The sequence below is a fragment of the Chinchilla lanigera genome, unplaced genomic scaffold (assembly GCF_000276665.1).
Source record: "Chinchilla lanigera isolate Chin_1 unplaced genomic scaffold, ChiLan1.0 scaffold00005, whole genome shotgun sequence".
Classification (NCBI taxonomy): domain Eukaryota; kingdom Metazoa; phylum Chordata; class Mammalia; order Rodentia; family Chinchillidae; genus Chinchilla; species Chinchilla lanigera.
This window is the reverse complement of record NW_004955406.1, coordinates 19,973,816-19,997,189: the sequence shown is the minus strand read 5'-3', so window position 1 is coordinate 19,997,189 and position 23,374 is coordinate 19,973,816. Positions and strand designations below refer to the sequence as shown.

The window sequence follows — 23,374 nt, the reverse complement described above, 5'->3', positions numbered from 1 at the left end:
GTGCAAGGTCGTGAGTTCGGTTCCCCGTACTGGAGAAAAACAAAACAAAACAAAACAAAAAAAAAATCAAGAACAAGTGGTTTATGTCATAAGGATTAAAAATATTGATGTGCACATTCATCAATTTAATATAATTACTGGATTCAAGATGTTACTGGAAATTTAGAAATGACTTTCAAAATGCCAAAAATCGAAGTCTTACATTTCTTTAGAAGAAAGACAGAAGTATGACTTTGGATTTTGTCTTACTTTACAATTGATAAATTCATTTTTTGTGGTTACTAGTAAAATAAAACTCATGAAAACATTGTCAAATCATTAAAATGATTCAAAATAGAATGTACCTCTTAATGATAGCATCCAAGGAATCTAAATCTGTCTATAGATTTTCTAATAAGTAATAAACTTTCAGTTATTTCTTTGCACCTTCTTTCTGTTAAAAATGTACAGCTCACGAGATAACCAGATACATCATTGATTTCCAAGTTCTCTTTCCACTTTATTTTTCTCTGTAACTAAGATGTACCTAGAACTGAGACAATTCGAAACAGCCATAATGGCCTTCTATAATTTTGGTTTCCTAACTAGTTGATCGTATCCAGTGAAGGTTACCATCTATTGTATTCAATAGTCTTTGATTTCAGAATTCCTTACAATAGAATATGTTATCATATGTAAGAAATGCTTTTATGTGCAGTAATGACTGAATCCAGGGCCTTGCACTCTACAACTGAACTCTAACTCTAATCCCCTTCGTATAGAAATCTTGATCAATTATCTTCTGCCTACATCTCATAATCAGTTATCTAATCTCTTTACAAATGTAAAATATACAGTGTTATTTTAAATAACTATACAATATATAGTTTTTATATTTTCAGGCTTAAAATGAGGAAATATAAAAACTAATTAAAACTTTTATTGTTTTGGAAATGGTTTAGGAAAATTGTCTTGTATTTTGTTTTGTTTTGTGTTTTTCTCTTAGGTCTTTTCACGTTTTCTTTTTGTTGTTGTTGTTTTGGTTTTGTTTTTCTTTTGAGACAGGGTCTCACTATTCAGGTTCAGGTTGGCTTTGAGCTCACTTTGTGGCCTAGGCTGGCCTTGAGCTCTCAAAGATCCTCCTGCCTCAGCCTCCTGAGTGGTGGGTAAATGAGTGCTTTATCCAGCACTCATATATGTTTTTATTTTAATACTTTACCAGCACTTAAGCCTCCTTAATAAGTACATTGATGCTGATATTTAGTACCGATGTTAATCAGAAGCTGTGGGAAGAAATGTCCTCACCCATGGAGTTCCGGCATTTTTCCTTCACGTTGCCATACTCTTCACAATGGGACATCCTGCTCGCCAAGCTAAGTTGGGAGCTCCTGCTACATGGGATCAGAGGTGTTTTACTTGGACTCTGGTTGGGCTCTTTAGATTCTCCTCACATGACACTACCACTGGTCCATCTCCTGCCATATGGCATCCACTTCCTGTGTGCTCAGGACAGGCAGGCATTCTTCACCTTTCCTTCCTCACATTTCCCTCTTCCTTCACAGTGAGAAATGTTCACTAAGGATGTGCCCCTGCTTTCTTAATGCAGCAAGGTTGAATATTTGAGCAGCAAGAATGAAATCAGTAGCAGGGGATATAGCTCAGTGGGCACAGTGTCTGTCTGGCAAAGCTCAAGGTCCTGAGTTCAATTCCAGTTTCCCAAAAAACAAACAAAAAAAGAGGGAAGTTACAAGCACCTTCCCTGGGTAGAGAGAAGGGGGAAACCACAGTGGAGAATTCTCTCGCCTCCAGGAGAATCTAAGCTCTTAGGTTAATCTAAGCTGTTAGCTTCGATGGTGGTGGCTGCCCAAGTTCTGCTCTGGCAGTTACTTTCTGCCAATTCTTCACTATGGAGCATCTAACCCAAAAAGAGTTCTCTTGCTCATACTGATACTGCTAACATCTATTGTTAGGAGGAGGGGGCATTTATGTGATGATGTAGAGGAAACAAAGAGAACTGGATGGATCCATCTGCCCCTCAGATCTGCATCTGACCTCCAGCTTTAGCTTTAGCTAACAAGATAAGATAAAGCTGACGAACAAAATACTTAGGTGGGTTTGCTTGTGTGTGTGTGTGTGTGTGTGTGTGTGTGTGTGTGTGTGTGTGTTCCTGATAAACAAATGCGTATTTGGGGTGGAGAGGGCGAACCATTAATTACATTACAAGGAGAAATGTGAAAAACTTTGAAATGGACCAAAAAGAGTATTATTGAATATTTTCTTTCATGCGTCTTTCAAGGTTATCTAAGCTGTGTTACAGTTCTGTAAGCTGTAGAAAAAAAGCAGTCACATTAGTGACTTTTGTCCGTAGAAATGCAAACTGTGTTTGGTGAGTCTGCCCAGTAAATACTGGCCTGTTTGGTCAATCTTGCGTTGATCTGTATCAACTTCTCAGTATTCCTCATGTCTATATATTTGCTTGCATTTGGATTATCTTTTGAACGAGTTATAACATAACACACCTCTAATTAATTAATGACTTAAAATCTCTGACAAGTTCATTTTATAACTATATGAAAGTCATGATTATCGCGCACTTTTAAAAATTATCTTCTGATGCACAAAGAAAGGGCCCTGTGAGGACACAGTGAGGTCATCTTCCACAAGCTAAGCAGAGAGGCCTCTGGAGGAGTTGCACCTGACAGTACCTGAATCTTCTGGCTTGCAGAACTGTGACAAAATAAATATCTATGGTTTAAGATACCCAATTTGTAGTGTTTTGTTATAGCTATCCTAGAAGATTGAGATAATACATCTCAATCTATTTCTATTTACCTGTTGACAGACATTTGGGTTGTCTCCAGTTTGGGGCAATTATGAATAAAGGTGCTACTTAACATTCATGTACAGAACCATGTTTTAACAAATTTATACAATTCATTAATTCAACTAATATTAGCCTCTGCAGGTCAAAATGTTTAAACTAGGTATAGAAAAATAGCATCCTTGCCCTTAAGAACAGCCTAGAATGGAAGAAAAATAGGGGTAGGGGTAGAAGGTGAGACATGACCAGACATAGTACAGATAAAGTGCCCTTGAGTGAGGGCAGTGGCAGAGCCTAAGAATGGGGCATGCCAGACTTGCTGGGGAGGGCAGGCGGGCAGGGGAGGATACTCTGGGGCGTTACCCTGAAGCATGATGGCAAGAAAGGAATGTCTTCTTGTAGGTTCCATTCAGAGGGCAGATAAGCACGAAGCCTGACTGGCACAGGGCCAGATCCTAGAGGGCCTAGGGTCCCACGTACACAGGACAAATTGTAAGTAACTTTTGAATTACGTGAAAGAGTAAACTCTTATAACACCTAGCTGAACTGAACCAGCTGGTGCTGGGTGTGGGAGGCCCACCTGAGGATTGTTGCCAGTGGCGTAAGAGGCAGAGCTGGAGAAGAGAGGCTGTTGGGAGCTGGTAGCCCTTTGGAAGCTGTTGGGAGCTGTTGGTTTTCCTGGGGGAGCTTGTCATGCTGGCTTTCCTGATGAATTCGGCTGTTCTCATCACTGAAGGAGCTTGGGACCTTGTTGTTGCTGAGAACGGCTTCGGTTCACTTTGGGGAACTCTGGTCCTCACTTTGAGCTTCACTTCCTGACTCTGGAGGGAAGATGGTGCACTGCTCAGTCTCCTGGAGAAGCTTGTCGCATTGGCTTTCCTGATGGGAACTCAGCTTTCCTCATCATTGGAGGAGCTCAGGACCTCACTATTGCTGAGGATGGCTGTGGTACTTTTCGGGGGAGCTCTAGTTCTTACTGGAGCATTACTTCCTGACTCCAGTTCAGATCCCTCAGCCTGCTAGCACAGATCCTTCAGTCTGCTGACACAGACTTTCTAGCTTCCACCAGTGACTTTTTGGCCTTGCCAGCACAGATCAGTGAAACAGGCCTGCATGAGACATTGTCATGGGCTCCTGGCTTCCAGTTGGACTCTGGGGGACATTGTTATGGGCTCTCGGTCTTCAGCTGGACTCATGCCCGGCGTTATCATGGGATCCAGGCCCTTGGTTGGATTCTTTGGTCTTTAGTGTGTGGACAGACTTCCTGCACTTTCTTTGTATATAATTCTTTGGGTGACTATTATAAAATAATCTTATAAAATATGTGTTCTGTATTATATTGTTCTCTTTGCAAAGCCCCAAACCATGACACTAGGGGAACAAATATCCTGGTCTGAGGATTCACTGGTGCAGCCAGTAGAGCCTCCGGGATAGACGAATATCAGTGGTGGCCAGAGACCACCTGCAGCAGTTGGGGCTGACTGTCCCACTAGCTGCCCTCCTCCGAGTTTCCCCTCGGGAGGAAGGGCCCACCAGAATCCCGAAGGGACTTCTGTCTGAACACGTGTGGATGAGGGAACTATGTGGCCCAAAAAGGAGACTGTGGTGGACACAGATGCTCACTACCAGGTGGCTCTGTCTTCCAGGAGTGAGGAGATGCCATGAGCAGATCATCTCTAGCTGGCGGCAATGGTTGGGTCTGTCTCAGTGATAGAGAGTGGCTGTGCTCCAAACCATCTCTTCCCGGGGCAACTCACACATAGTGACTACAGTTCCACTTCTAGTAACTACACACAAGGGGTATTAAGACTCAGCTATCTTGTCCCAATACCTACCACCTCTGAGGGGCAAAATTCATCCCAAATGCCACACTGAGTTTTGTCAGCTCTCACTGCAGTTTATTTTCTCTCTCTGCTCTATCAGATGGGTTTACTTCTAGGTTTTCTGTTGTTCCATTGATCTATATGTATTTTTTTATGCCACCACCATGCTGTTTTGATTACTACAGCCTTACAGTATACTTTGAAGTCAGTGTAATGCCTTTTGCTTGTTCTTTTTCTCAGGATGGCTTTGTGCTACTCAAGGGTTTTTGTAGTTCTGTATACATTTTATAATCATTTTTTCCTAGTTCTGTGAAGAATATCATTGGTATTTTGATAGGGGTTGCATCGAATCTGTAAATTGCTTTGGGTACTATAGACATTTTAACAATATCGATTTCCAGTTCATGAACATGGGTTGTCCATTTTTGTGTGTTCTCTTTTATTTCTTTCACCAATATTTTATAATTTTCATTATGGAAATTTTTCATCTCTTTGGTTAAATTTATTCCTAGGGTTTTTTTGGTAACTATTGTAAATGGAATTGGTTTCTTGATAATTTCTAGTTCAGATAAGCTGCTATTGGCATACAGCAACTAAATTTTGAATATTGATTTTGCATCCTACAACCTTTCCAAATGTATTTACTACCTGTAATACTTTTTGGTGGACTTTCTGGGGTTTTCTATATATAAATCTATCATCTGCAAACAGTGACGATTTGATTTCTTTTCCGATTTGGATGCTCTCTACTTCTCTCTCTTGCCTGATTGCTAGGCTTTCCGAACTATGCTACACAAAAGTGGTCAAAGTGGGCATTCTTTCCTTTTTCCAGATCTTAGAGAGAGAGCTTGTAGCTTTTCCTCATTCAGTACATATAACGTTAGTTGTTGGCTAATTCTAAAAATGGCCTTTATTAGATTGATGTAAATTCCTTCTATATCTAATTTGCTCAGTGTTTTATCATGAAGGAATGTGAAATATTATCATGTGACTTTTCTGTATCTATTTAGATGACTATATGGCTTTAGCCCTTTATTCTATTCATGTGGTATATCACATTTATTGATTTGCATACAAATAATCACCACTGTATCCCTGGGATGAATCCCACCTAATCATAGTGAATTATCTTTTTAATGCACTATTGGATTCAATTTGCTAGTGTCTTGGTTACTTTTCTCTCGCTGCTGGGACAAAATATCTGATGCCCAAAATTAAGGAAGGAAAGGTTTATTTTGCTTACAGTTTGTGGAGGTTTCAATCCGTACTAGGCATGATTATAAGGCAGAGTGGCACATGGCAGAGGGCTGCATCTCAGGGCGGCAGCACACAGCTAAGCTGCAAGCACACACCAGGGCTGAATGGGGGAGGAATCGCCTCAAGCACCCTTTTCCTCTCCCTTACATATGCAAACTATCCACTCCCGGGCAGGTGCAGCTCTCACACCCATATTCAAACTGTAATAGCCTGCCCCTCAAGCCTGGCCGCTTGAGGCTTTGGGGGGGACACACAGATTCAAACCATAACAGCTAGTATTTTTAAAATTAAATTTATTGGTACATTTTAAGTATATATAATGATCACACTCATCATGGGGAATTTGTACCTCTACAAAATATATCGTAATTGTTTTCCATTCCTCTACCTTCCCTTCAACTCCTCTTCCCCTTGTTATTTATAAAAGCTTTGTTTCCAATTTTTCCTTCTTTTCTCATGTTTTTCTTTTTCCTTCCTTCCTTTCTGCCTCCCTCCTCCCCAGCTCCCTTTCCCATTTGAACATTTGCTTCCTATTTCACAATATCTATTATACGTTTTGGTCCTTATTTACATTTTCAGCTTCTCACATCAGAGAAATTAGGCAGTATTTAAACATGTGCATCCAATTTATTTCACTCAAGAGTATGGTCTCAAGGTGTATCAATTTACCTCTAAATGTCTCAAGATTATCCTTCTTTATGGTTGAGTAGTACTCCATTGTATAAAAGAACCACATCTTTTTTATCCATTCATTGGTTAATGGACATTTGGGCTCTTTCCAAGATTTAGCCATCACAAACTGTGCTGTGATAAACATGGGTGTGCAAATTTTGCTGCAGTATGATGCTTTTAATTCTTTTGGGTGGATCCCAAGAGGGGAAATGCTGGGTCAAATGGAACCTTTAGTTTTAGTTTTTTAATGAAACTCACATTGATCTCCACAGTGGTTGCACCAGTCCACGCTCCCACCAACAGTGGAGAAGCATTCCTTTTTCCTCACAGCCCTGCCAGCATTTGTTATTGGTTGATTTCTTGATAATAGCCATTCATTCTGGAGTGAGATAGAATCTCAGCATTGTTTTAAATTGCACCTCTTGAATGACCAGTGATGTTAAACATTTTTTTCATATATTTATTTGCCACTTCTACTTCTTCATTTGAAAAGTGTCTATTCATTTCAGATGGCCATTTTTGTATTAGTTCTTTAAATTTGGGGGGGTCTGATTTTTTGAGTTCTTTATATACTCTAGATAGTAATTCTTTGCCTTAGTAATAGCTCGCAAAATTTTTTCCCCACCCTGTGGATTGTTTCTTCACTCTGTTGGTGGTTTCTCTTGCCGTGCAAAAGCTTTATTATTACGATTATTATTATTATTATTATTATTAGTAGTAGTATTGGTTTTTTTGAGACAGGGTTTCACTATGCAGTTCAGGCTGGCCTTCAGCTCACTTTGTAGCCAAGGCTGGCCTCAAATTTGCAGCAATCCTCCTGCCTTAGCCTCCCAAGTGCTGGGACAGGTGTGTGCCACCCACACCTAGCTGCAAAATAAGATGAGATCCCACTTGTTGATTTTTTGTGATAATTCCTGTGCAATTGGGGTTTTATTTATAAAGTCTTGGCCTACACCAATGTCTTTAAGAGTTCTATCTACTCTATCTGCCAGCAGATTTAGTGTTTCTGTTTTAATATTTAGATCTTTCATTCATTTCAACTTTAGTTTAGTGCCTGGTGAAAGATATGGGTCTAGTCTTAGTCTTCAGCATGTGGAAAGCCAGTTTTTGCAGCACCATTTCTTAAAGAGGTTATCTTTCTTCCAGGGAAGGTGTTTGTCTCCTTTGTCAAAGATAAGGTGGGTGAGTGTGTTTGGAGTTGTTCCTGCATCTTCTAATCTGTCCCGTTGATGCTTGGGTCTGTTTTTTGCCAGTACTATGCTGTTTTTATCACAGTAGCTTTGTAGTACAGTTACAAATCAGGGATTGTGATATCCTTCTGATTTACCTTTGTTGCCCAGAACTGCCTTTGCTATTTTATATCTCTTCTGGTTGCAAATGAATTTTAGGATTGCTTTCTCTAATTCTATGAGGTATGTTATTGATAATTTGATTGAGATTGTGTTAAATCTGTATAATAATTTTGGAAGTATGGTGATTTTCACTAGATTGGTTCTTCCTACCCAAGAACAAGGGATATCTTTCTACTTTCTGATGTCCCCTTCAATCTTCGTCAGAGTACTGTAGTTTCAGAGGTTTTTACTTTCTTCATTAGATTGATTTTATTAGGTATTACATTTTTTTTGGATGCTATTGTGAAATGTGCTGTTTCCCTAATTTTTCTATCAGGGAGCTTATTATTCATGTACAGAAAGACTGTTTATTTTTGAGCGTTAACTTTGTATCCAGCTGTGCTACTGAACTTGGTTATTAAGTCTAGAAGTCTTTTGGTGGAGTTTTTGGGGTCTTCTATGTAGAGTATCATGTCATCCACAAATAGTCGTAATTTAACTTCTTCCTTTCCTATCCTTATTCCTTTTATTTCTTTCTCTTGTCCAATTGCTCTGGCTAATATTTTCAGAATTATATTAAGAGTGGTGACAATGGACATCCTTGTGTTGTTCCTCATTTTAGAGTGAAAAGCTTTCAGTTTTTGTCCATTTAATATGATGTTGGCTTGTCATAGATGGTTTTTATCAGATTGAGATAAAGACCCTCTATTTCAATTTTTGATAGGGTTTTTATAATGAATCAGTGTTGAACTTTGTCAAACAGTTTTTCTGCATCTACTGAGATGATCATATGATTTTTGTCCTTGGCTCTAATATAGTGTATTATATTTATTGTTAATGTAGTGTATTACACTTATTGATTTGCATTTGTTGAGCCATTCCTGCATCCCTGGGATGAATCCTAGTTGGTCAGAGTGTATAATCTTCTTGATAGTTTGCTGCAGTTTGTCAGTATTTTATTGGAGAATTTTGCATTTATGTTCATTAGGGAGATGGTCTGTAGTTCTCTTTTTGGCTAGATCCTTCTCTGATTTTGGTATCAGAGTAATGCTTGCTTTCAGTAATAAATTTGGAAGTATTGCTTCCCTTTCAATTTCCTTGAAAAGTTTGAGAAGTAGTGCCATCAGATCTCTAAATTTTTTTTTTTTTTTTTTGTAGAATTCAGCAGTGAATCTGTCAGGATCTGAGCTTTTCTTTGTTGGTACAGTTTTAATTACATTTTTAATTTTATTGACTGATACTGGTTTCTTTAGAATTTTTATATTTTCTTGATTCATATGTATCTAGGGATCTGTCCTTTCTTCTGCATTTTATATCTTATAGAATACAGGTTCTCAAAGTAGGTATTGATGTTTTTCAGGTGGCTCAGTGGCATCTCACCTTCCTGGCAATAGCAAGGCCCTGAGTTAGATTCCTGGTACCAAAAAAGAAAAAAAAAAAAGATCCTACCTCTTCAATTTATTGGGGATGAGAAGTTGGTGCCTACTTGGCCCAGGCCCTGGTCCTTGGGTACTGGCCTATAGTATTTTTTATGACTCTTAGGCAATGTCAGTCTTGGTATACCAGGAAGTACAACAGGTTAGAAAAATTATGTCACTGTGGCTAAAGTAGTACAATCAGCAATAACAATAACATCAAACACAGCCTAGAAAATGACACACTGAGGTAACTATTAATTTGCCACCTTTAACCATATAAAGTAGATTTGTGGTTATATAACAACATCTAAAAAGCACCAGAAAATTGTATGCAGTAAATAAGCCCTCAATATAGTGACTTTACACTCATGGGAGAAAATTTAAAAAGGATTAGGGGAAAATATAGAGTTAGAGAAAGAGATTAGAAATAAAGCTGAGGACTAAAGAAGGTCACACAAGCTTTAAGTGACTTGAAGACAGGAGGGAAAAAGAGAAGAAGGATATAAAAACAAGAACAAAACAGAACAACAACAACAAAACTAGAAATCATGTTCACACTCATAAAAACCAGAATAAAGAAGAAAATACAAAACAAAACAACAAAAAAGAGAGAAAGAAAGAAAATAAGAAAAAATGTCCACTTCAAGGTGTGTCTCTGCTGTCACTGGTAGACAGCTTGGACACACAGAGTCCAGATCCAAGTTGATTTCAACATACACCTTGGTAAGGTGTATGTATTTAGAAATTTGTCCATTGCTTCTAGGTTATCAAGTTTTTTAGCATATACTTGTTCATAATAATTTCTAAGGATCACCCTTTTCATTTCTTATTTTATTGGAGTCTTTTCTTAGGTTAGCTAAGGGTTTATCTATTTTGCTTATTTTTTCAAGGAACAACTTTGTTCTATTGATCTTCATTGTTTTTAAAGTTTCCATTTCAACTACTTCTGTTTCTTTCCTTCTGCTAATTTTGTTTGGTTTGTTCTATTTTTCTGATTCCTTGAGTTGGTGGGATAGGCTGATTATTTGAAATCTTTCTACTTTTTTGATGTGGTTATTGGCTGTCATAAATTTCTCTCTTAGTATTACACTTGTTGAATCCCATAGGTTCTAGAATGTTGTTTCTTCATTTGTTTGAAGAAACTTGTAAAATTCCATCTTGAACTATTCCTTAATCTAATGATTGTTCAAAGTAAATTAATTTATATGTATTTTTATGGTTTCCAAAAGTTCTTTTTGTTGTTGTTGTTGACTTCTTATTACATTGTGTTCAGGAAAGACAATATGCTTTCAACTTTTAAAAAATTGTTGCACTTATTTGTGGGTGACCAGGTGATCTAACCTGGAGAATGTTCCATATGCTGATGAAAAAAATTGTGTATCCTTTGTTGTTGAATGGGAAATTCTATTGGTGTCTGTTGGATCCATTTGGTCTAGTATGAAGTTCAACTCTGCAATTTCTTTGTTAATTTTCTATATGAAAGATATGTCTGTTACTGAAAGTAGGGTGTTAAAGCCCCTGTTATTGTATTGGAGTCTATCTCTTCCTTTAAGTCTATTAGTATTTGCTTTACATATTTGAGTGCTTCAATATGGATTTATACTTAGAATTATTTTTTTGAATTGCTCCCTGTATCATTAAAGATGCTTTTCATGTAATCTATTTGACATCAAATAGATTTTACTGTTTTTAGTTTATTTTTTATTTTATTTAATTTTGACTTTACTACTTTTGATGTGGTCTATTTTATCTGATGTAAATACGGCTATCCTGCCTTCTTTTTGATGCCATTACATGAAAAGTTTTATTCCATCTCTTTAATTTCAGTCTATGTGTGTACTTAAAGGCAAAGTGACTTTCTTGTAAAAAATATAAAATTGGGATTTCTTCTTTTTAAAAAGATCATTTGGAATGAATCCCTGTCTTTTAATTGGAGAATTTAATTCATTCACATTGAAGGTAATTATTGACAGATAAGGTCTTAACTATAGCTATTATACAATAGCTACAATTGTCTTCATTGTAGTTCTTTCTCTCTTATAGTCTTTGTGGCTAACTGATTTTTCTCTAGTGGTGTATTTTGATTCTTTGGGGGTTTTTTTGTCATTGTTTATTATAAATTTTTGCTTTATAGTTACTATGAAGCTTACAGAAAAACATCTTTTGACTCTAAAAAATATTCCAAAAAACTAACTTGGAATAATAGCAAGTTAACATGATTATATAGATAACAACAGAAACAAAAAAGAAAAAATACACTACTAATAAGAAATTTCTACACTTGCATCCCATCCTCCCATTTTGAATTTTTGATGTCTCATTCTATATCTCACATCAACAGTTATTATTTTTTTAATCTTCATGCTAAAGATATGAATGGCTTATGTACCATGCTTAAAATATTAGAGCATGCTGCACTTGTTTATACAATTACCCTTCCCAGTGACTTTTGTACTGTCCCATGTTTTCTTCTTATTCATTCATGTCTTTTAGTTTGAAGAATATTCTTTAGCTTTTCTTTTCTTTCTTTCTTCTCTCTCTGTCTGTCTAATTTTTTTGGAGACAGGGTCTCACTATGCAGTTCAAGCTGGCCTTGAACTCACTATGTAGCCCAGGTTGGCCTGGAACTCACATTGATCTTCCTGCCTAGGCCTCCTGAGTGCTAAGATGACAGGTGTGTGCCACCACACCCAGCTTAGCATTTCTTGTAGAACAGTTCTAGTGGAGATATATTCTCTTAACTTTTGTTTGTCTGCAAATGTCTTCATTTTCCTCATCTCTAAAGGATAGCTTTGCTTGAAAATTGTGTATCACTCTATTCTGGCCTGCTGAAAAGTCTGCTGACAGATAAATTAGAATATCATTGTGTTTTCTTTTCTCTTACATCCCTAAGAATCACTTTATCATTCCTCCTTGAGAACTTGATTATATTCTGGTGCAGCTTTGGTTAAATTTGACTGATACTTTTGGCCTTCCTTTACCAGGATATTTTTATCTTTCTCAAGGTTTAAGTAGTTTTCAGTGAATATTTCTCTGAATAAACCTTCTACCCGTTTGGTTTCCTCAAATCCTTCTTATATTCAAGTGTTCCAATAACCTGAAACTTACACTTTTAATAGTGTCCCAATGTTTCTGTAAACTTTCTTTATTCTTCACTTTTTCTCCAAATATGTATTTTCAAATAACCTGTCTTTGAGTTCAGAAATTCTCCAGTTTGACTTATCTTATTGTTGCCTTCTATTGTGTTTTAAATTTTGTTGTGTTTTTTTCAGTTAACGAACATCAGTTTTTAAAATTGCTTCCATCTCTGTTAAGTTTTTTTGTTGGAATATCACTTCCATCTCTGTTAAGTTTTTCTGTTGGAATATCGGAGTGTTTCTGTTTTCTTCAAGCTCACTGCATTTTCTTAAAATAGCTATTTAAAATTCTCTGAGATTTCTCCCATACTCATTACTTCTATTCAATTTCTGGCATCTTATTGAGGTCATGGGTTCCCAAAAACTCTTGATGCTTGTTGGTGTGTGACACCAGCTGGGCACTGAAGGATTAGGCATCTATTCCAGTCTGTCTAATCTGGCTTTGTTTGTTCCTGTCTTTCCAGAAATTATGAGCCACCTGCTTATCTTCTGAGTCTATAGTCACTATTTCAGCACCGGATGGTGACCACGTCCAGATTTGTAGGGCATTTGTTATTGGTGTCATGGTTTCATTACTAGAGGACTGTATCACTTTCCTGTTGCGGGGACAAATTCTTGACACCCACAACGTAACAGAGGTTCATTTTGGCTCAGTTTTCAGAGGATTCAGTTCATGGTCAACTGGCTCCAGGGCAGAAATGGCACAGTGAAAGAACATGGCACAGGACAGGTGCTCACCACATGGCAGCCGGGAAGCAGACAGAAAAGGAATAGCTTGTACAGGAACACAGCCCTGCAGGTCACATCCCTAGTAACATGCCTCTTTTGACCAGACCCCATCCTTGAATGTGAGACTTTTAGACCTAAACCATAACAAAGGCAATCTAAATTTAGGTTTGTCCCAAATACACTGTTGGTGTGCTCTTCAATGGAACCAGGAGAATACAGTAATCTGTGCCCTCAGGCCTCTTCCTACAGCTAGAGTAGGCTCAGATGCTTTGTCCAGTTTCTGGTCTGCAGTCAGGTACTGTAGGATTCTGCCTGGTTTTCAGCAGGGTCATCATGGGGTGATCAGCTCGATTCCTGTCACAGCTGTGGTCATAATGCTGCCAACCTTTTTCATACCCTAAGCCAGTGATGACAAACCTTTTAGAACTTCAATGATACAAACAGCCTGCTGTGAAATGCATGCCATAGGTTTGCCACCACTGCCCTTTGTCTATAACCTGCGAAGACAAGCACAGCACTGTGACAGGACCAAAGCCCACACTGCTATGTCTCTGGGTTGCCCACTGCTGAGATGGAATGGTGGACTTGGACTTGTGGCTGAAGAACACTGTAACTAGCCACAGGTGATGCTAGCTTTAATATAAATGCAAAAGCTGGGGCCGCGTGTCTTCTACAGCACGAGGCTGCTCCTGAGGACCCATCTACAGTTAGGTCTTGGGATGGGGGCCGTTAAGACCTGCCCAGTGTTATATTTCACTAGCCCAGCACTCAGTTGCAGAACAGTCTTGTGCTTACTATGGTTTCTTACCCCCAGTTAATGGGGTCTTCCAACCAGGCAATGCTGCCCAAGCTTGGGGTGGTATTAGTTAAGGACTACCTATAGGAACTACCTATGGGGTAGTCCTTTGGCCACCCAGGCTGGCACTATGCTGGGTTGTGCCTGAGTCTCACAGGCACAGGGACTCGGGCAGTCTCAGGGTGCACTGAGACCCATCGAGAAGCTGGTAGTGATGCAGGCCAAGGGCAAGTCTAGATCTCCATCTGTGAGCACTGGCCTGGTGACAGCTGTGCTGTCCAAGAGTGAAGAACGGGTGGTAGACAGCCCCTTTTGCCATTACGCCTGACGCCAACTATACCTGATGCTAACTAAGCATAAGCAAAGTAGTTAATTCTTAAAGCCATAGGGTTCTATGCAGCCTTTGGAGGACAGTGGGTATGCCCAGGTCCCACTTTAAGGCCAGAAATGATGTAGCCAAAGCTTTTAATTTTTCTTGGGTACTTATCTCTGCTTGACACCAGGGCCCGTCTAGAGGCTCCATCTGTGAACTCTGGCCTGTGTATGGAGACTTCAGCTTCTTTTGGATGCTGGGTCTCATTATAGTGGACCTGGCACAGAGTCCCAGGACAAAGCTCTGTTCTCTGGTCCCCAGGAGATGGAGTCTTATTTCCAGCTATGCTAAAAAGAGTTACAGAAAAGGGGTAGAGACTGTCAGACACCTGGCCTAACACAGTGACTCAGTCTGTAGGTAATGGTCTAGGGGAAGAGGTAATGGGGCTCTGCTTCATTCTGACTTTTACTGTGGCAGGCTTGGTACTGGGGTTCAAGTCTAAGGCCTGGCCTTAATTCTCTCTCCTTCTCCCAAGTGAGAGGCATCTCCCTCCACGCTAGTTTTGCTTAAGAGCTGCAGGAGGGGTAGCAGAGGCACCTCTATCCTTTCTGCCCTCTTCAATGACTTTGTTACACTAAAAGCAGGAACTGTGGTCTCTCACCTGATTTCTTTAGCTTCCGTGAAGGCAGTTTGGTGGGTGAGCAGTAGTTTAACTTGGTGTGTCTGTAGGGAGACCATCATAGGGATCTTACTCAGTCACTACCTTGCTCCCTCCTTTTATTTTTAAAAGGATAAGAAATCATAATAGGCTTTACTACCTTTCTAGGAAGGGGTAAATAGTCATCTGTAAGTTGAGACAGAAAATTCAGCTTACCATGGGGTGGGTGCTGATACCTATAGGAATTTGGCTTTTTTTGCCAGTTGTTTCAGAAAAGTAGTTTAGAAAAATAATTTTGGCCTGAGATATAGCTCAGTGGCACAGTGCCTGCCTGGCAAGCCCAACGTTGTGAGTTCGATTCCCAGTACCAAAAAAAAAAAAAAAAAATTTCTTGTCTCCATAAAACTAAGGATAAAACCAACTTCATTAAAGTAATTCTTAGCACATATTAGAACCTCAATAAATACATACTAAATTATTCTTTTAAAAAGTACAAAAATTCCACAATTCCCATAAGGGAACTAAAAAATAAGTGCATCAGGAAGTATAAAATTGATCATTATTCCTACAACCTTTAAAGAGACCTAATAAAAATTATCCATAAAAAGATACAGAACACTAACAACCTAAGGACTTCTGGGTATGTCTAAGATGAACAGTGAGAGAGGAGGTTCCTCAAACCTCTGGGATTGTAGACTTTGCTGCTCTAAGTCTTTGTCTCTTCATAAACAAATTGAGATAGTTCATTAGTCTACATGTAACTGCAATGCTACGTATTTGAAAAATTAAAAGACTAGAGGCATATAAGTACAAAAGGGGTGTTAAGTATCTAGTGATTCATATATACTCGCAGCGTATCCTGACTTTTCCTCAGAAATCTCGTATTATCAAATTCTTGTTTAGCCTAAACAGAAATATAGTAAAAACACAGCCAGTGGTATTAAAATAAAAAGAAAAGGCTTTCATGCTTCAGCCAGTAAATGATTTGGGGGTCTATTTGTGTTAGAATCAGTTGATTTATGATTTTTCCTAGACAAACATTAACAGTCCTAATTAATGGAGGAATTCAGCAGGAAGCGTTATGCTCCCACACAAAGCAGGGACAGGTAGTAATAACAAGTGTCCAGCTCTCTAACATGTAATGAAACATTTAATCCAGTATTTGCTATTTTTTGTGTGAGTAAAAAAAAAACAACAACTTTGTTGCACTAATCTCATTGCTTAAGTCATACCTCGTGTACTACCTGAAGAAAGAAGGCCATTTAAGATTATTTTTTAATTTAGTAAAATAGTTTAAAAAATTTCACCATTGTATTGTCTTAAACCCATACACAAGTTAATCATCAGGGGAACCATGTTCAAGAATCCAAGAAATCCAGAGAGAAAAACACAGTGACACAAACCATTTACCAGTGACAAAGGAGTCGGCAAACTGTTGGAAAACAGAGCGCTTGTAATAATGAAAAAAAGGACAGAATTTTGTAACCAATCACTTATTTTCTTTTAAAAACACATAACCACATTAACTTTTTGCTTTATACAACCATCTAGAAACTATAAAACAGTACCACATTGTGCATTTAACCTACTTATCAAGAAGGGAACTCCACATGTCATAAGAATACTACCCATATAAGAAGGAAAAAGGAGACAGCTAATAGCATAGTCACAGATACAACATGAGTCCAAGCAAGCATCAATTCTTTGACGTCACCTTTTCCATTTACCAGAGTGGAGAGTAAGAAAGAAAGCAAGGGAGAAAAAAGAGGGAAAGAAAGAAGCACCCACAGGGGACTAATCACAATCCATAGTTATTTTTGACAACTATAGTTCAGGATTTCATAGAACAGTATCATTTGACCAACACGGTGTGCAGGAGGCAGGGTGTGTGAAAGAAACACAACCACAGGGACAGAGTTTAAAAATAAAAATACATTTTTCACCCTATTTCCCTCCTAAATACTCTTCGATGATACAAACGTCTGTGCTAACACAGAAAATGGCAGGAAATCAATCTTCACAACGCGATAAATCTTTAAGAGTTTTGTTCTTTTTGCAGCTGAAATGTGAGTGGCTCACAGTTTTACTTTACACTTCAAAACAATGTCATGAATCATTACTCTTCAGGGATTTCTTACAATCTTTCTCCCTATTTCTGCCATGCTGGTGTGGCTACAGACAAACAGGAAAGTGTAGGTAGGGACTTCAAAGGTAATGATCAAGGGATAGTGAGATGGAATCCTTGCTCTTTGAAGTCCACATTTTTCTAGTAGTACTGCAATCTGTCCTCTGGTATGTGTAGTTCCTCTAGAGGAAAGGGATATAGTGGAAGTTTAGTCACATAACTGGCTTGAAGGTATACAAGATGCAACTGTAATTAACGGACATACTGAATTCAAGGCAAACAATAGGTTGGTTGATTGTCCTTAGGTTGATGGCACCATACCAAAAAAAAAAAAAAAAAAAAAAGAGAGAGAAAAAAAACTAAAGGTAGGATTGATTTAATGATAAAATAAACCACAGGTCTGCTACAAAGCAACATATTTCAGTTAAAAATTAGTATAATGATGCTCCTCTTTTCAGGGGAAACTCGTTTTGTCCCTTTCACTTCCTCTTTCACCAGGAATTAAGAAAATATATTTCAGAAAGTTGTTTCTGAGGGCAACTTGGTGTGTTTTGATAATTCATGCAAGAAAGGCATCATGAGCCGTATCAAGCAGCAGGCTTTTCTTCATCCCAGGTAAAATTCTCCCACTGATTAACTTAGCTTTTCCAAATTTAGTGAGATTTTACTTTTGGTGAGCTGAGTGCGATTAATGCTGATTAGTTTGTTGATTTGTAACACCAAAAAGCATACATTTCTTACGCTACAATAAAATGAACTCTATTGCTAACTACCAAGTGTAACATTGTATAGATTTACAATGTAGAAAAGTTGGGAGATTTTAAGATTTAGTATTGACTGATATTTGTAATGGAGAAATATATATATATATTTTAAAAATCTTATACTTTCCTTGCTTTAACTAATTACAACAAGCAAAAAAATTATTTTAAATCAATCAGGTCAGAAATGAACTAAGGTGATAAAAGTGGTTTCTTCTTCTCTACCTAACTTTTCCCAAAGTTTGACCAGAACTTCTATTCTCACAGGTCACTACAGATCTGCTGTAATGATGCTGGCTTCTTATTTGAAAAAAGTACAGTGATTTCTGTATAAGAGAGAGCTGCAGATTCAATAAGATTATTTTTTAATCTAAGAAGCTATGTTAATTTTAAAAATTGAAATACATTATATAACAAATACTTATTTTTTGAGTTAGGCAAATTTTATGCTGACGATTACAAGAGCAATAACCTGAAACCTGTTTATCAAATTAGTGTAATCACTTCGGAGAACTCAACATTTTTAAGTAAAACAATACTACAGATATGGTCATTTTCTAAATTATTTTCCTTAGAATAAGAAATTTTTTGAGTCACTGCTTAGAAAATTGCATTTGGAAATAAAGAACTGTTTCCTGAATAATGCAAAGTAGTGGGGAAAATGATAGGAAAATGAAGGCAGCTCTTCCCAGCAACAGAATAACCACTGATGGACGGAGAGGCATCACCTGCGTGTCTTCAAGCTCACATGCCTTCCTAATGACTTGCTTCGGCGGCCGAGGTCCAGCATCTTCTGGCTCTTCTCCATGAGCTTCAAAATTATCTGCTCTCCAAGTAAATGTCTGTTAGTGTGCTACTTGTATGAATCAGTGCTAAGTTATTTTTTTCTATTCTTACTTTGACTTGGCTTATCTATTCAGAAATGAACTCCTTTTCTAGTTGTTTAACTTTGGCTAAATCATTGTGTAAAGATACCATGTATCAATAAATTACTCCTAGCTCGGTGGCGCAGTACCTGCCTGGCAATTTTGAGACCCTGAGTTTGATTCCTGGTACAAAAAAAAAAAAAAATTACTTCTAGTAAGAAGTCAGTTAAAACAAAAATTTCACCTTTGAATACTGGGAGTAATGGATCCTAAGAGCCTGACCTCTCTTTCTTCAAGGGTTTGTGCAAGTTATTGCTGAGGTACTGGCACTCTCCTCTCACACCACTGCTTCTGAATCTGAAGTTAGACAGTTCCTCTACACAGTCTAATGGTTAAGTGCTGGAAAAAAAGCTGCATGTGGGTTTTCGGCTTCTTTCTAGAGAAGAAATGACCCTTTATAACCTCATTAATGACTTGATCTTTGATCATCTCATTCTTTGTGTATGACAAGAACTTCACCTATTATTCTCTGTAATGGTACAGGCAGACTTAAATATAGACACTCTTTTGTGCGTAGCAAAAAACCACTCTCTTTTGTTTTCTAATTTCTCTATGTATAGCAATGCTTTTAATACTATCATAAAATAAAAAATGAATTTGTACTTTCTTTTCACTCCTCTAGGGAAGTATGTTTAACTGATATTAAAACTGAGTGCTTTTCAAATAAAAACTAGAATTTCTAAACCTAAAATGAGAAGAAATGTTTATCTTTGGTTAGACTGTAAAATGACTGTCCTACTAACCTCTCAAGAGTTCTTTTGAGAGTATTAGTGTACGAGTTTCCAGTAAAATTTTAGGTAGGAGATAGCGTTCACAACTGCTAGGGCATATAAAATTGAGAAGTGAAAAATGCACATTGCCTATTTTGAAGGAAAGAATTTAAATATATACTTGTCTCCCAAGCTTTCTTGATGAGGAAAAAACCCTCCTTTCTCTTTATGTAAAGCTGTATGTTTAAATATATAGTTGAGTATCTGTCACAGTAAGTGGAAATTTACACAAGTCTTATTTTTTAATAGACTATGCCAATAGCACAAACATATCAGAAGAATAATACATTCTATCATAGTATTATCTATGAAAAAATAATACTGACTAGGGCCTAGAATCATAATAGAGAAAGACCAACCTGGTCATAGGATACACTTCAGTGAAAATATTGGGGAGTTGAAATATAAGAAATTAGCTGTAAAATTGTGTGTGTGTGTGATCATATAGATTTGCTAAGAGAATGAAACTGACAACTCAATGGCTTTGGATATGCATTAACACTACCAATTTTATTTGTATAAGAAATGACTGATCACTGATCATTCTCTATATGCTCAGTAATAACTGTTGCTATTGCTTGACAGACCAGTGATATTTCCGCTATGTATTAAAGTACAAAAAATAGAATAGTTAGGGGAAAAAATCCTAAGTAAAAATAGTGCAAACTTTAATCTACCAAGGGACACTAAATTGTTACCACTGATTATTATATTTCAATTTATTTAAAGTTTAAAAAAACAAATTTTTCTCTTCAGTTTTGGGACAAGGGGCACGCTTGGTAAAACACAAAAAAACAATAGCAGCCACAAAGTTGTATGATTTTTTAGGAAAAAAGTAGTCTTGATTCAGAAAGAGAACATACTTTGGAAGTTTACAGACTAAAGAAGAAAGAAACTCCTTTTTAAAGAAACTATTTGTCAGTTAATTGGCAGAAGTTTGGTATTAAAAGCAACTTTAATACAATTTACTAGAATTACGACAGGGATCAATAAAAATTTATGACATGTAGGGAAGAGCTGAATGCAAAAGTAGTGAATAAAAGGGCAATTAACTACATATTTTTAAGACAATGTAAATATCAATAGCTGCCTTCTAATTAGATCCTTTGTCTAAAATTAAGCCTTTGTAATCGCCATCTGAGGCTGGGGGGGGTTGTTTAAAACTTTACTTCTTCCTGGTATTTATATAAGCTTTTCATATTAATTTTATATTAACTGTTAAATAATTTTTTTTTAACTCTCAGAATTACATTGCCAGTCCTAAAACATTAAATTTAATCCCAGTTCTATTCAGGAAAATAAAATGCCTTACGGTTTTCTGGTGAATCAAGGGAATTTCGGAAGGGAATGAACAAGACAAAAGTAAAATGGTCATTGCACACAGACCATTATTAATCTTAACTTTCTGAGAAATATATTTCTTGTATATAACCAGATTTAGACACCCCCCCCACCCAAATTTAAAAGCAGGTTTCTATTATGGGAGAGCATGAAATTCAATGTTCACCTTTTTAAAGTGTTCAGAAAAATGGTTGCCAAGGTCTTTTGTATCAATGTAATATGAAAGAGGAAAGATAATTTGTTCTCTGTGCTCAAAAATATGGTTTCATTACAAAGAACTTTTAATTCAATCAAATTCTGGCTAAAAGGATGAGACCAGAAGAAAAAACTAATAAGATTGTGAAGGGTCTCTGAAGTGGCTCTGTCTTCCAATTCAGAGCTAGCAAAGATTACACTACAGTTACCCTACATGTTGAGGCATAATAAGACATAACTTCAGTTGCTATGGTTGGAATATGGGCAAATGTATTCCATGTCTGTTCAGAAAAAAAAAGTATCAGAACCCCTTATGTAAATTTCAACCAGTGGTAAGGAAATGTGTGGGATGCCTTGCTATGGGAGAGAGGCTCAGGATTCTAAAGCAGCAGCAACTTAAAATTTAGTAATAAAACTTTGGCTTAAAATTAAAAGCAAAGCAAAGAAAAAGTCAAACTGGTGCAAGTTGTCTCCTGAAAGAGGTACGTGGGACTGACTCTTGTAAGTGTCATCCAGTATTAGTTTCCCCTGTCTTCCTTCACTGTTATCACCTTCATTGCACAGGAGTTATATCATTCGTTTATGGTTAAGCTTCATAAATAATGAGAAAACTTTATGTAACAAATACATCATATTTCCCTCCCACCCAGCAACCCTCCCCAAAATAAGAAAAGTTACATCAAATTAAAAAGTAGCTTCGTGAATGAAGGTACTGCTGTAAGTTGCACTTTTCCTGCAAGTGCGGCCAGTGCCTTTGCGCTAGGTATGAAGGAAAGGAAAAAATTCTCCACATAAACTGACGAAAATTTAAAAATCAATGTCCGGTTTTAACCAGTCAAAACCGGGCCAAACGGAGGCCGAGACATCTCGGTACTGTCCCATCAGAGGGTCTTTGCAAAGCCTGTTCTTCATCCTGATAGGTATCTGTGTCCTTGTGATTTTGAACAATCCATAGATACTATGTTTTTGTCCTTAAAATGTCCTCTGATTGGCAAAATGATGTAATATTTGTTTTAAAAATAGAAGATTAAAATTAAACCAGAAGAAAAGAAAAGAAACACAGTGAGCTTGTTTGGAGTCCATAGGATCCGATCTGGAAGAGCTCGGAAAATGTGTTATGAGTTTTCTCCTGTTTTCAGCTGGAAAAAGGTACTAGAGGTTGCGTTGGTCAAGGAAAGAATTGTAGAGTAGGAAAACCAAGGGTATGAATCTAGACTTCAGAGAATTCAAGTGTTAGCTTCATCATCTGTGTCTTCTATCAATACCTTAGTGTCACGAGCCTTGGATCTAGAGGAAGAAACAGAAAAAAACCTTAGTCTATTACTAAAATACAAACACATTCATTGTATTAGGCACATTTCCAATCTTACCATTAAACAGACATCCTAAACAGGCACTATCTACTACACCAGATGAACTATTTCTGGAATTTCCTATTCAATTTCAGATGTTACTGGAAAGACACTAAAAGGAGGGTAGCAGGTCATTTTAAACAGAGAAAGTAGTAAATTGGAATAAGACGATCTAGTTTTCAATACTGATCTTGATTTATAATATATATTTTTAGCCTCTTTTAAGTGCCTGTTTCCATCTCTGCAAAGAAGGAATAATAGTATCTATTCCACTTAATATCCCTTTCATCTCACGGAGACAGTGAACGTGTACATCAAGTGAGAAAATGGATAATAAAAAAAAATCAATAAGGCATTAAACAAATACAAGGAATTATGATAAGAATGAGAGAAATAATACCACTTGATGTATGCCTGAAAAACTAGGCGAGCTAACCATGGGAAGATAAGATCTAAGGAGAGGCATGACAGTTGTCTTTCAATGGCTGGCAAAACATGATGAACAGCCAGGTGTGGTGACACATGCCTGTAATCTCAGTACTGAGGCAGGACTGCTGTGAGTTCAAGACCAGCTTGGGCTACATGGTGAGTTCAAGGTCAGCCTGAACTCTGCCAGGAGACCCTGTCCCAAAAACAACAATAAACAAACAGACAAACAGTGATGCAGAAAAGGGAGGAGACTCATTCTAAGATACGTAAGAGAACCCAATGAAGATTCCATTGATTAGTTTAATCATGATGAAGAATAATGCATCTCAACATGATTTACTGCTGTCACTATCCAACAATAAAATCAGGTACTTCCCATAGCTGTAAACTTCATTATCACTATTGTCAATCAGAACAAAATGATCATCTACTCAGGATGCTGTGCAGGAAACTGGATGAAAAATGGAATTAGGTAACATTAAAATAGTCTGCAATTCATGAGACTCATGGGGCAAAAGAAGTATTTGAAGAAATAGGAGTT

General features: G+C 37.4%; 1 protein-coding gene across 1 annotated transcript in view; it reads right to left on the bottom strand.

The window, feature by feature from the left end:
• Positions 1–16,195: 16,195 nt before the first annotated feature.
• The window catches only part of Xpr1 (xenotropic and polytropic retrovirus receptor 1), a 149,597-nt gene continuing 142,418 nt past the window's right edge, over positions 16,196–23,374 (bottom strand). Inside the window, exon 15 of the mRNA XM_013503153.1 lies at positions 16,196–22,339. Coding sequence (XP_013358607.1) covers positions 22,279–22,339 — 61 coding nt within the window. The 3' untranslated portion in view covers positions 16,196–22,278. The remainder of the gene's footprint in view (positions 22,340–23,374) is intronic.